At 36.3% G+C, this 15,390-nt stretch overlaps 1 protein-coding gene across 1 annotated transcript in view; it reads left to right on the top strand.

The window, feature by feature from the left end:
* Itgb8 (integrin subunit beta 8) overlaps window positions 1-15,390 on the top strand; it is an 84,860-nt gene that overhangs the window by 23,851 nt on the left and 45,619 nt on the right. The window contains exon 2 of the mRNA XM_076863288.2: window positions 11,438-11,523. Within this exon, the coding sequence (XP_076719403.2) occupies window positions 11,438-11,523 (86 nt within the window). The remainder of the gene's footprint in view (window positions 1-11,437; window positions 11,524-15,390) is intronic.

The following is a 15,390-nucleotide window of genomic DNA, read 5'->3' on the forward strand; positions in this document are numbered from 1 at the left end:
TCATTGGTTCACTTTTTAAAAGCTATATAATGTAACTTAATGTTTTTCTATGTAGCATCAGAAAAAGCATGTTTCTTCACTATGCACAGATTGTACAAATAGGATTCCATCTAAGTTTATTTATGATGCTATTTTAAATAGCTTGTACTGATATAATTTAACCAATAAACTTCATCAGTTTAAATATTGATGTATAGGGTTTGACAGACACATAGGCCTGAGAAACTCTTGCTGCAGTTGATATGCAGAACCCCCAAAAAGTTTGTTCATATCACTTTGCTGACAATGATGAACATGAAACGGTGAATCATCATTTTGCATTGTGGGCAACTGTTAAATCTGAAGTATAAGGATTTTGGTGACCTTTTAAAATAAATCTTTTCTATTTGTACAAGTATCCTTAAAATAATCCATAAACTAACAGAATTGTATGTGCTGTAAAGTCAGAGTTCCCCACCAATCATTTTAACTCATACTCTACTTTTTCAGTGTTTTCATGGCACAGAGGATGAATGCAGCACAGAATGAGGGGGGGGATCAGTTTCCCCACTTCATTAGCTGGCAGGCACAGTCTCAGCAGAGTTAAATTGTCAAACCAAGGTCAGGAGACTACAGGGTTAGGACGAGAACAATTTGCCTTCTTCCCTGTTCCAGATTTGGCTTCCAGGGCAGAACTGGAAATTCACAAATGGAAACAGCAACTGGGAACACCATTTCATGTGCTTCTGCCTAATTTGCATGCAGCTCAGAGACATCCCCTGGCAGGAGATGGGGAAACACAGTTGTAAAAGGAGCTGCTCTCCCATACTGAACAAGCACCCGCCAATCTGATTCATGCGCTCACGGAGACGTTCAGGCTGGGACTTTTATGCTAAAAACTCAGAGTTTCCCTGTGCATAGTAAAAAAAAATGAATTTTTGAAAAGGGCACTGAAGTATTTGGGGAGGTCTTTGGCACTGTGGGGGTAACATAATCCTGCTGAGGAGAACCTAACATCCCTGTTTTTAGAGTGGGAAAATGAGATTGCCTTGGTATGGATGATTGGAAAAATAACAACATTCTATTTGTATTAAAGAATTATCTTGAGGTACACAGGAATTATTATTGAGTCATCACTTAAGGACTAACAATAGTAATACCAAAGGGTTTCCAGTCTTAATTTGGAATAGCTGTCTTTATGTTATTCCCTTTTTGGACAGTGTTCAGAAGGAAAGACTCTATAGTTAAACTCAGTCCCTGTACTTGTTAGCTGTGTGACTTTGGGATGCAGTTTAGCCTCTCTGAAGTTTAATTTCCCTTCTGCAAAATTGGCATTAGTGCTTTTCTCATTGGATTTTTATAAATTTACAAAATGCTTGATATATGACCCATTTTTTAATATTCTCTGATTTTCTCCTATTGTATATATGGATTTCATTTTTCAAGGTGGCAGTGTCCAATTTTTTTAACTTGTTTGAATTTTGCAATGTAACACAAAGAAAACCAAATTGTAAGTGAACTAAAATTTACTTTGAGTTTTATATGTTTATTTTACTTGAAACAAAATTCCTTACAGTTTAGGGTGGCACATTTCTGCTCTAATCAAATGCACACCTGCAATGGGACGTCAGATTTTAAAGATACTACCTAGTAAATGCATTCCTACTATCCAAGAGCTGTTATTTTTAATCTTTTTTTACCAAGGCACTTAAATTCGACATGAAAAACAGTTGTTGTTGTTGTTGTTGGTTTTTTTGTTATGTTTTTAAAGTGGAAGAAAGGAAATTCATACCTGCCAAGAGTTGGAGAGGAAAGGAAAATAGGAAGAGCCCCTGGAACTCTTTCAATCTAGCATGTTAAATTGAAAATATTATTTAGAGGAACAGAGTGGGAAACGGTGAATACTTTGGCTTTTATAGAAAGGGAGTGTGCCTCATAAACAGGACAGTTGGAATGTATGGAAAAGTTCCAGTTAAAACAAGAAACAAAGCACATGACTAATATTGCTTTTCCAAGTTAGACAAATACAGCTTTAACCAGAATTTACCTCAGGGGCCTCTGGAACCCTTCTTGAGTCTTGAGATGCTGAGGCTTTTTGAAGTTCCAGGTCTGAATTAGGAAGGACATGTGGAGAGCCCAGACCCCCATCTTTCCACTTGAGTTTCTCTCACTTTACTTTCTCACAGATTCCCACCAGGTGTCAGAGGACAAACTGCTGTGCTTAGATAAACAGCCAACTGCAAAACTGAATGGGATGCTCTTCAGGAGCTATTCTTCTATGCTGAGTGACCATTTGGCCCACCAAAGAAATGTCATGGCCTAGGAAAAAATAAGAACTGCCAAGTCATTTTCAAATGCAAATGACAAACATTCTTTATGTTCCTTCATCTGCTTCGCACATCAAATAATATATGTCAAGATGTACATAGGATGTGATCTAAACATAATCAACTTTCAACCAGATTTCTGCATTTTACTTATTCTTCAAAACCAGCTCCAGGCCAAGGTGTTTGTAGTGAGAGTCCTTCATGGCTAACACTTGGGGTTCTTTTTCTCTTTTCATGTTCCTTCTAATCTTTGAATAAAGTGTCTTGGATATTTTTGTTTTTCATTCCACAACACCAAAACTAACATGAATTTAGAGTGACCTTAATCTTCCACTTGCCTCAGAAGCAACAATTTACATTTGTTGTTCCGGTAGAACTTTTTTTCCTTTCAAGGAAAAAAAAAAAAAAAAGATATTCAGGGTAGAGCATAAAATGATAAAATGTACAGTCACCCACTATGTGCAACAATTGGAGCATTTTCAGAGCAAAATTGATTACAATGTGTATAAGTGGATTACAACACAAAATTCTGTTATGGTCCCATCTGACCAAGCTTCTTATGATAATGGTTTTCAATACCAATGAGTGTCATTAGTGGCTATACAGTGGTTCTTCTTGTAAATTCCATCATGAATTAGAGTTATGATTGATGCTGTCCCAGCCCTTTTAAGCTCTGACTCACATTGGGATTGCCCCAAAGAAGGCAGGGCAGACTAGTGGAATGTGTAGCATTGCTCCATCCTTCCCTAATCTGCCCAGGATCAAAAGGGACTTTTTTTTTTTTTTTTTTTTTTTTTTTTTTGCTCTCCAACGATTTTATGCCAGCATAAACATTATTATAATCACGTGAATTATTTGCTGTGTAGCAGGAAAGGTTGAAATTTGTCTCTGAAACATACAGGTTGCATATAATCAAAGCCTGAAAAACTCAAATTTAGAGAAGCAAAGATATTAGTGGTATTTCCTAATACTGGCATTATAAGGAAGTTCTGCTCAGTAACAAATTATTTAAATCTAGAGGGAAAAGGGACATTTGCTGAATCAAAATATGGTTTAGATCTAAGCAACAACAAAATGTAAAGGAATGTAGTGGTTATTTCAATTTGATATCATTTTATTAAATATCCAAAGTTCTTTGGAAAGAAATTTGATTTTCTTAAAATAAATCAGAAGAATTGTACAATAACAAAATACCAAATATAAAAAACAAACAAACAAAAAAGTGTCACTATAGGTAAGTTTGTTTTCAAGTTTTGAAAGAATCAAGATAAATTCATCCAGATGTATATCATTAAGTAAACATAGTAATGTTGCCTTTTGAAATAAATTGCTTTTGGAAATGAAGGTTATTTAAAATCATAAGCAGTCAAAAGTTAGAAAAATCTCAGTAATTAAATTGCTAAATTAACCTCAACATAGAATTTCATTTATTCATTACATTTTTTTCTGAGTGTGATCCAGGTGTGAGACTCATGTACTGGGAATATAAAGAAAATGAGTTTAAGCCTTTGTGAGGCCAGAAACTGATAGCCTAGTAATCTCAGTTTTCCAAAGGAAAACAGTCTAACGAAACATGAAAAATTACATCTCTTCAATATGAGTGGTCTGCTTCACATAGAGTAAAGTTAGGCTTAACAAGTTTTTAAAGAATTATTAAGCTGAATTATGTTTGTTACTCTCTTCTTAGCTTTCAAACTCAGATGAAAATTCATTGATTAGACATTGTTTTAATCTGTTAGATTTAAGAGAGCTCTTAGAATAGCGTTACCTTTGATTAGGTAGAGGGAAGTGAAGGGAGGGAAGGAGAGGGGATGTGGAGATAGGAAAGATAATAGAATGAAACAGACATTATTATTCTATGTATATATGTGACTGTGTGACCAATATGATCCTGCAACATGTACACTCAGAAAAGTGAGAAATTATTTCCCATCTATGTATGATATATAAAAGTGCATAAATGCATTCTACTGTCATGTATAACTAATTAAAACAAATAAAAACATAAAAAGGACAATATCAAGAAAGTGAGAGGGTTCATGGGAGCAGGAAAAATGGTGGAATGAGATGGACATCATTACTGTAGGTACATGTGTAACTACACATATGGTGTGATGCTACATCATGTACAACCAGAGAAATGAAGTTGTGCTGCAATTGCATATGATGAATCAAAATGCATTCTGCTGTCATATATAGCTAATTAAAATAAATTAATCAATTTAATAATTTTTTTAAAAAAATAGAGAGCTCTTAAAAGCAGCACATTAAATAGGATTGGTGTAAAATTTCTTCTTCCCATCAGAGAGTTCTGAGTGGCAGAGTTAGTGTACCAGGAGAGGCCGGAACCCCCTCGTTTCTGCATCTTTAGCAGTGGCTTCCCTAAGACAACTTCTCTCTAAATATGGTGCTGCAGGTCAAAACACCACATCTATGTTTCAGGCAGAAAGAAAGAAGATATGCAAAGGGCAACACTCTTTTCTGAGGAGCTTTCACAGAAGCCCCATTAAGCAACTTCCGGCTTCATCCCAATCAGTAGAACTAGTTATACAACCAGCATTGTTGCAAGAGAAGCTGGGGATTGTGGCATTTCAGTTCTTCTTAGTGCCATCTTCAATAAATCTAGGACACTGTCAGTGAAGAAATAGCACAGGCGGGCAAATAGCATTTTCTACCTCAATTCTTTGGTTGTTTATCACTTTATGGGGTAGAGCGTTGTAGTAGATGTTGTTGGAGCCCACTGGGACTTATTTTATAGGGCAGGCACACCCATCCCCAGCTGCTCTAAGTTATGGTTGTTGATGGCTAACAGCTGCCGCCTTTTCAGAAGAATTGCCCTCCACCAAAAGAAGCCACATTGCTTAGAAGTGTCTGGGAGGTCAACCCTACTCTACCCTTCACCAGGCTGCCTAGTAACACTCAGCTCAGGGTTTAAAGCCAGGCTCCCTTGCCTCAGGGCAGGAAAACACTGTGGCATCTTTTATCCTTAGAGCCCTGGGTAGGATCAGTCTGGTAGTAGACTTCAGTTGTACTTTGCTTAGTGCCTTGTCCTCTCCTTACCTCACTTCCTTTCTCAATAAACCACTTTCCAAGGATCTCTATCTAGGTTTTCCTCTGATAATTATTTTTTCTTACAGTTTTATCATTCCTTCACATTTCTCTTAAACTGCAATATAATATGCCATCTCCTTTCCTTTAAATGAACCTTCAAACTGCCAAACCTAATCACCAGAACCCCAAATTGTGCTTTCACTCAACATACATACTGTTATATGTTTTTTCAAATCAAAGAAGAGTGGAAATTATTTCAAAAAAATAATTTTCCCCAGTAAGATATTCATTTTCATTATTATGGGCTGAATGGCCACTTTCTACAAATTTGAAACTAATCAAACAGGAGTAATTTGTTGGATGATACTATAGAGGGTAGTGGTTTCTAAACCCATAACTTAGGACCATAACTAAAATATCAAGATGAATTTTCCAACCACTTCTCTATGGGCACAGTTGAAATACACATTTATTGCACAGAAATCATTTTAGTAGCTAAAGTTTCACCACAGACATTATGCAATTTTTAAACTCTTCTTCTTTGCCAGTAAAATTTCGTCTCATATATTCTAAATACTAAATAAAATGGCAAATGAAAATGCTATGAAATAACATGGCTTGTGTTATATATTTATAAAATACAAGAAAACCCAGAGAAAAAGGAAAACTAGAAGAAGTTGTGTAGATTTCTTGTTCCCTTGTTTGGAGATACCATGCCATGTGCTCATTTGCTGGCCTTCTGTCTTCTTTAGTTCCTCAGAGCTTTCCTGCTCACACCTGGCTTTTCCAACAAGCTTCCCATGCCTCTCCCTTTTTTTCATATCCCCTTTACTGAGTCCCCATTAAAATTTAACTTATGTTTTGTTTCCGGTGTCCGATTTCCAAAGAAGTGGATTAACTACCTACTCCCTCCTTTTATTTTTGTAAGAAACTTTAGGAAACTTCAATCCAAAACTTGGAGTTTTTTGCTAATAGAAAATAATCAGAATTTGAATGTATTTCTTTGTCTTAATTTTTATATCAAATAATAGCATGCATTAAATTTCTGCATAAAAGAGAACTTCAATGATCAGATACTATATTTTTGAAGGTACTGGTAACATTTAGAGGACCATGATTTTATTTATATATAATATATACACACATGTGTATGACATAATCAATATATAAACATATTCTGTAACATCATAATTATATAGATATGTATATAATGTATAAAACAAAAAATTCAGAGTTATAGTTTGAACCTTACACTTGAATGTGGCCAGTTTGTCTAGTTTCAACTGTTACCAAAGTAGAATATGTATTCTTTGTAGATATTTGCTTTTTTAAATGAAGTAGCTTTATGCATTTATCGAGATTAATTTAATTTGTTTAGTAAGATCAACTAAGAAAGGGATACTGCCTGGAAAAAAAAAAAAAACATTTCTCACAAATAATTCTGTCTAGGCATGATAGGAGACTCTAATTGGTTATAAATATCATGGACTACAATCTTTATCAGTCTTTATATGTTCCTTCTTCCAGATAACTGTAGATATTCTTTATGTTATACTGAAAGATTGTTATAAAGATTAACAACAACACAAAACAAGGAATGTTTCTTTGTAATTTTCGCTTATCTCATCATTGATTTATGGAAAGATCCCAATGCAAACATTGAAATTTCCATTGTCTTTTTTTGTTTTGTTTTGTTTTGGAGATTTTTGTTTTTGTGTACTTATTTCTCTTTCTCACTTCTGTAGATTAAATATTTGCAAAGTAATATGAAAAAAAATTGCATCATCCAAAACAAAAAATGATTAAGCATAGATCATAAATATGTAATTTCTGATATTTGGGTACTCTATCCTTTTGATGATGGGTATTTATAATATTTTTGACTGGCAGTTAGGTCATTTCACATGTGTCATACACATTTAATTCTGGGAAATAATTTAAAAATTGCTTGTTTTCAATCAATGTTTACCTTGCAAAATAGAAATAAAATTAAGGCATTCTAAGAGCATTTCAGGGTCATGACAAAAAGTGTATTTGTAATAAATCAGTCTGATTTGTCTATATTTAACTTTCTTGATTTTAAGAGTCATTTTAAACAATTAAACAAACACAATAACTTTTTATTTAATAGCAATTTTTATATACTAGCTATGTATTTCAAACTTGGTCTTTTTGATCCAAGGGATTTTCACATTAAGGATAGCAAATTATATTTACTACAAATGTAAATACATATAACATCTTCCTTTTTTCTGAACCTAGAACCTAACACATGCACACATAGTCACACAAATAGGTAATACATACATAAGTGTATGTATATGTACATGTGATTTATTACAATGAGATTATAACAGCTTCTTTACGGAATGCCCTCTGTGCCCTGAGCACTACGCTTCTCATGTTTTGTCTCACTTCATCTTCATATCAGCAGCTTGGTGTGGATGTAGTTAGCCCTGTGTTGCAGTGTAGGAAATGATGGCTTAGAGACTTGAAGTAGCTAACCTAAGGGCACATGGCTGATAAGCAGCAGTGCTATGGAGGTTTGAAGGTTCCTTCCTAGTTAGTCTGTTAGCAATGCTGCCTCATCAGTCTGTTACCTGCAGTAGTAACATAATGAGAAAAAAATAAGCATCCTGTCCATGCTCCCACACTCATAGACCAAGCAATAGAATTACTTAGAATGTATGCACTTGTTGTCAATAGACTGTCAAATCCTTTACCACTGTGCCAAGGCAGCACATTTTTTTTTAATAACATGGAGTTCCCGAGGCACCGAGGGCTAAAACAAATGAACACAAAAAGAAGAATTCGATGATAGTTAGTTTTAAACAATGTCATTCTGCTTCCAGTCCTTATGAATTTTCATAAGGATCAATAAAAAGTTCCTTCATAAAAATTCAATGCTAGAATATGGAGAATAGGGTGCTTAGTGTGCCATTCTGGGACTAATGGCTGAGCACGTAGCAACCCCAATCACAGAGTGGGAAGCAGAATCAGTCAGGCACATGCTCTGATGAGGTGTCAGGGCAGTGCCCAGGGCTGCTAGAAACCACCACAGGAAAGCAGCCTTCCTGCTGTGTTCTTGCGTCAGAGATGAGAGGGCAAATGAGCTGGGCAAACCCAAGGCTGATGACAAATTGCCAGTGTCTGTAAACAGCAATTGTGCCTTGAAGTTGATGTGTGTGCTTAGATTCTATTCTCACAGAAAGGTGTGTGAGTGTTCGCATGTGTGTGAGTGGGAGAGAGAGAGAGAGAGAGAGAAGGAGGGAGGGAGAGAGAGATTCCTAGTATATGCTAACTGGTAGCATTTATAATATTTTGCCCATTCAGTGACAAGAATTGCTATAATTGATGTGATATTTGCATGTTAGGTATTTTACTCACTTGCACATTTTAAAATTAAAAAGAAAACCTTTAAAATTCTGCCTGTCAAAGTGTATTTAGCTTGTCTTCTGTGAAGTATAACCATGACACTCTCCAGAAATAATGTTTGACACAGTTCCCATGGAGTGCAATTTATGGCTTTCCTCCAGTTCTGCAGAACCATACGATCTGCCTCCTCCAGATCCATTTATGGGATTTTTTTCCCCCTGTAGTTACGTAGAGTCTGAGAAATGTCAGCCCCGGAACCTGGGAAGTATTGACAGGACCGAAGTGTCTATCCCTCTCAGTCAACATCCTTAGTTGTCTGAAGTTTAACAACAGAAGTTGGCCTGGAACTTTTTAAAGAAAAGAGATTTTTTTTTTCCTTGTAAATTTGTTATGTATCATGTGTGCTACAGGAGTACGAACCCAACCTGAGTTTGAATTTGGATTAACTTGGGACAAAATCCTACAACCATTAGATTAAGACTAGAGTCTTAATCTAATGCAGCTTCCCTTCCATGAGACTGCAGTTTTCACTACTGACAAGAAAGCTCTACCTGTTGAGTAAGAAGCTTGGTCAAGGGTGAACTGAAATAGCTCTTACTCCATGATCTACTTATTTCAAGGCCAACAGCTTGTAAAAATCAAGTTATATCTAAATCTCAATCCTTTCATGTTGCTCTAGCATAATACTAAACACTGGGTAATTTATAAACCACAGAAATTTATTTTTATTTTATTGTGTGTGTGTGTGTGTGTGTGTGTGTGTGTGTGTGTGTGTTATTGAGGACTGAACCCACGGCCTCATGCATGGTAGGCAAGTGTTTTACCACTGAGCTACATTGCCAAACTTCACAGGAATTAATTTCTTACAGTTCTAGAGGCTGGGAAGACCAAGATAAAGACTCTCATTCAGAGTCTGATGAAGGCTTTCTACCTCACATGGCCAAAAAAAAAAAAGCAGTTGGTGGAAAAGGCTGAACACGTGTGAGGCCTCTTGTCTCAGGGGCCCAGTCCTATTTACCAAGGAGGAGCCTCAGGTCTAATCACCTCCTACAGGTCCCACTTCTTAGTACTACTGAACTGGAGACTGAGTTTTAACTTACAAATTTTGGGTACACACTGAGATCATAAGACTCTGCCAGTGTGCTTGATTTCTTGACCTATATCAATTTTCTTTCAGAGAACAAAACTGGAAAGGTTTCTCACTCTTCTGAATATGTTTAGGGGTAAGCAGATTTCACATTTTGCAGTTAAACCAAATGGAAGATTTTTAGTCTAAGGAGCCTCCACACTTAGGTGGCCATGCTTGTAGTGAATTAACTAAAACATTAGTAAATTTTAGTTCTTGGAATTCTAGGCCACATCTGGAAAGACCAGTGAAGGACTTTCAGATAATGTGTTTAAAATGATGTTATAAAGCCAAGTACAAATAGTATAAGGAGACTCGGAGAGTAGATAACAAATTAGCAGGGGTTCTAGAGAAGGATGCTTCACTTAACCCAAACCAGGCCTGGGACATACAGGGTAGGGTACTGCTGCCCAGTTATCACCTCTGCTGGCACTGCCAACACCCATGCTGAGCCACATCCAAGGCAGGACTGTTTTACCCTGGATTCCAGAATATTGGGGAATTTGAGAAATAGAAAGTAAATAGAAATCAACTGGAATTGTCCCTATCCCTTTTAAAACTACATGTCAGTGTGTGGTTATGTACACAGAACCACACATCTGGGTAAATGTGAGTTTTCTTTAATTCCTATTAGAGTTGTTAAAGAGGAACACAGTTTAGAAGAAACAAAATGAGATGGCAAAGTGGTACCAGATGTCACTGCCTCCAGAAGCCATTCTTAAGGGTGTCCTACTCCCCAGCCCTGTCCACATGTGGAAAAGTGAATCGTACGTGATCCAATCTGAGAAATTGAATTGAGTTAACTAAAACAATTCATTCATTCAATTAGACCACTTTACTTTTGACCACCTTACTTTTTAAAAATTTTTTGACCACTTATAAAATACTGAGTCATGCCATTGTGTCTGGCTCTAGTATTTCTCACACCAAAAAAAATCAATGTTGACACAATTGGAATTTCCATTTTAACTATGTTAAATGTCCATCAAGATTATTTCTCTGACGCTTCATTCACTATGACTCAACATGCTTTACACGTGGAGAATGATGTCTGCATATGCTAATTTTTATAAGAATAACTCCAGAATCTCTCCACCCAAACCTACTTGATTCAGAGAATAGGAAATACAATGAGACTTGAACATACTAAATAATTTGGAGGATCCCCTCTTACTGCAGTGATTTCAAGCCAAACTACAAAATCTAAAATCAATTTCCATCACCTCCTTTCTCCCATATAAAACTAAGTAATACCTATCTGGGTAACTGATAGTTGCAATTAGGTTGACTGTTCCTAAAGAAAATATACATTATTTGATGTCATGTATTTAAAACAAAAGGTCATCTTATTTAAATTTTCAAAACCATTCTGGTTAGGGCTGGGGCTGTGGCTCAGTGGTAAAGTACTTGCCTAGCCTATGTGAGGCACTGTGTTTGATTCTCAGCACCAGATGTAAGTAAATAAAATAAAGGTCCATGGACAATTTAAAAAATATTTTAAAAAACCATTCTGGTTAGAATTGCTTACACTTCCTAATATGAGATCAACCATAACAGCTCATTCTATCCTCCATTACAGAAGACAATAGATGCACATCTTCAGACGCAGTGTCCTGTGCCAGGTGCCTTGAGCTGGGTCCAGAATGTGGATGGTGTGTTCAAGAGGTGTGCCATTTTTCTTCTTTTTCTTCCTTGTTTTTCTTTTCATCACATTTGACTTTCTCTCTAGGATGATTTCATTGCCTGACTATTTTGTGCCTTGAAGCTGTATCAGGAAAAAAAAAAAAAGATAATGCTGACAAGAATTTTTTATTTGGTTTTATGCTTGGAAATGGCATATTTGGCTGAATATAAAATCAAATATAACTTTTTATTGGGAAAATTGTGGTAATTTTGAAATGAAGTGAAAACCATTTCATGTTTTCCATCTGTACTATAGAAAGAAGTGGCAAACACAGATAATAACTTTTGATAGTTCCATAGGATTCCGTGTGAAATTCTTGCTGAAGCTTGAGGCACAAGGTCATATACTCAAGTTGGAGTGTTAGCTTGTGCTTCCAAATTAAAGAAAAGCAAGCTAATTTATTGGTCCATTTTATTTGTTTTTATTTGAACTACTTGAAGATAAATGATTTACTTCATTTCCTGACATTGTACATGAATTTATTGGTTACATATGGAAAATATGATGCTTTTAACATGTGACTTGTTCATGAAATATTATATACTATGTTCTATGGAATAGAGAATAATCTAGAAAATGTTATTTTTCAAAATTAGTGTCTTTGCATTCTATAAGAGAAAAATCCTAATTGCAAAATTCTTAGTGTAATAATTATAATGTATTTCTTCTTTCTTGGCTCTAAAGTTGTTTTGAAAGTTCTTTTTTCTTTTGTCAATTATATTCAATCAAAACTATCTATATATAATAAGTTGCACTAAAGAAATTGTCTGCTACATTGGGGTTTCTTTTGTTGTGAGATTGTCTAGGCAATTTTATATTTACTTGTGAAGCTCCTGGGAATTGGAACAGATAGGGTTTTAAGGACCTTTTGCTTGATATGGAGATAAAACTGTGGCTTTGATCTCCTCTGACTTAACTCGGCAACTACAATTACCATCATCTTTCCACCTTCTCTTGTTACTGCTTGTCCTGAGGCAGCCCCCAGCAGGAAAAAGTAATCAAGGATAGTAGGCATAACTATTCTCGATGAAACAAGTCAGGGGAGAGACAGGGGTCGGGTACACAAGACAGAGCCACGAGCCACGTCTATAAATCAACAGATTTCTGACTGACAGCCTGGAGCTCCCCACCTGCACTTTGGGCTCCACCAGCAAAAAGATGAAATCCTTTCCTGAGTTCAGAAGGGCTTTACACAACCCATGGAGCCAAGCAATGTGACAGACAAGACAATTTGAGTCTTAGGGTGCAATCTCATGACTTCTTATGAGCCAAAGACCAGCAGACTTCATTCCATTCTCTGAGTCTGTCTTCATCTGTATAACCTTGAACTTGGAGTTTACTTATTCTCTCTGTTAAGAATGTTTCTTACCTAAGCAACATCATGCTATTTTAGATTCTTACTTCCTCACTAAGAAAGATCCTTAGAGTCCCGAAACTTGCCCACCTGACCTCCAGTGCTTTGGGAAGGGTATTTGGAGAAACTTTCAAAGATGGTTCTGAAGCCCAGTTGTCAGCCAACTGGAACAGCAGATTCCAGAGGAAGCCTCATTCCATCTCACAGTTCTGACTGACACAGAGCATCAGAAAAGCCACAACTCTGTGAAAACAATCAGTCCTGAAACAGAAGGAAGGATCTGGGGTATTTAGAGGGATCAGTAGTCAGGTGGAGGGAGGGCTAAGGGAGAGAAAGGTGGCTACCCACGCAGTGAGGGATGGTGGGGGGCAGGTCCTTTGTCCACAGTGGGCAAACCCTCAGATGGACTACTCAGGGAAAAATGTTAAGAAATTAACTTGACTGTTCATGTCACTAAATTTTCTTCTGTACAACGTGGTATAGTCTGATTTATATATTGAAAAACAGGCCCAAAAGAGAGACTAAATTGGATTCAAATCCCAGTTCCACCGGTTTCTAACTCTGTGAACTTGGATATGTTGATCACTTTGAACCTCAGTTTTCCCTACCTCCAAACTGGGATTACTATCTGCACCTGCCTCACAGTCTTTGAAGACATAATAAAGCAACATGTGGCATACAGGGACTGTTAAGAAATAGAATTCATAATTAAGAATAGGAGTCATAATTCTATAGAGCTTTGGTGAGGCTTAGAAAATGAAGATGATTGCCTGTGTTGATAACTACCTCAGAGCAAGCACCCAGTCTTACGGCTCTGGCCAGTGTTGGCAACATTTTTGAGAGGAGCTGTCCACTCCCTTCAGGCTTACCTGACATCTTTGGGAGACAGAAAGCATTGTTGAATTTTGTAGGATCATCCATCATTTAAGCACAGATGCAAGTTGTGTTTCTGATTTCTCAGCCAGTAAGCTGAAGGGAAAGGGAAGGATGAGGTTTTGTTTTTCCCTATTCATGATGAGAACATAAACAATGATAAAATAAGCCTGGCTTATATCATTTTCAAGGCTGGTAGAAATTAAAAATAACAAAATAATTAGACAGTGGATACTCACTTGGATTGTTTTCTTATGTAGCATTTTTATCTGCCATTCCATGTCTTTTACTTTCTCTTTTCTTCCATGATACATGGAAGTAATCAGAAAACAATTGGGATACAAAGGACCTCATCAGTATTAGGTTTAATACCTTATGTGTCTTGTTAATTAATGTCTATGAAAGACACGTTAAGTTTTGAAGAATTACCCTCCTCCCCTGGCTGCCACTCTGATATAGAGTGTCACAGCACAGCCAGAAGCTTAGAGGAGCACAGTTATTCTAAAATATGATATGAAGGACATTCGCTGTCAAAAGGAAGATGATAGAATTTTTCCATTTCTGCGAAGGTTGCCATGTTTGACAGTCAAAAAGACTCAGACATTAGTAGGGGGAAAACTTGAGTTATTTATATCACCAGAATACTATATGAAAACAGATGAAAGTAACAACTGATAAAAAACTTGCCAGGGTAACTTCAACCTGACCTTTTCATTCTCAGAGACATTTTAGATGTAGAAACTTAGACTATGAATTTGCTTTTGTTTTTCTTGTAGGAAAAAAAGTAAAGCATAAAGATTAGAATAAGTTAAAATGACAAAATATCAAAAATTAAAAGGGTGTGGTTTCAAATTGCTTTTCTTTTGTACAGAGTGAAAAGTAGGCCACAACGGGCAGGAACAACATTCCATTCTTGAGTATGATGCCACAGTCTTTTCTTCCCTTTTCAAACCTAATTGGCCAATTGGCAATGTTTTTCTGACTTAGTTTTTACAGTGGGATAAAAACAGCTGTGCTGATTCAGATATTGCAAAATAATAGAGAACATTTTGCCGATTTCAGCAAAACTATTTGACATTTAAAGGTCACATGGCATAAACTGATGTATAGTTACAGTAAATGACACCCCTCCTTTCTTCTCCATTCTGTAAGCACAAATAACAGTCTCTGACCGGCTAAAAAGAAGAAAATAAAGCTATTTGTACTTTATTTGCTTTCCATGACTTGAAGTCTTAGGTTTTTACATCTGTAAAATGCATGTGGTCTTCGTCTGTAATATGTCATCTGACACATGATCAAGCACACATGTACCAAGACTTGTGTACTATCAGTATCCCCTACTTGGGAGAAATGAGGTCCCCCACTTAGCCTGGGGATCTCGGGAAGAATGGGACACATACTATAGCAGTTATTTGCTACCTCTCTCTAGGGAACTCCATGTTGTTTATAAATTCTATCACATATGCATAGAATATTTTAACAGTACATAGAATAAATTCAGATTAAAAAACTAAGGCTTTGGCTATCTTCAATTTCTGGCATATGATTAATCAACAAAGCAAACTGAATGTTTTTGTTTCCATAATGAACTTATCAAATGACACCTGGAGATTTTGATTGG

Source organism: Callospermophilus lateralis, chromosome 1 (genome assembly GCF_048772815.1).
Source record: "Callospermophilus lateralis isolate mCalLat2 chromosome 1, mCalLat2.hap1, whole genome shotgun sequence".
In the NCBI taxonomy this organism is placed as follows: domain Eukaryota; kingdom Metazoa; phylum Chordata; class Mammalia; order Rodentia; family Sciuridae; genus Callospermophilus; species Callospermophilus lateralis.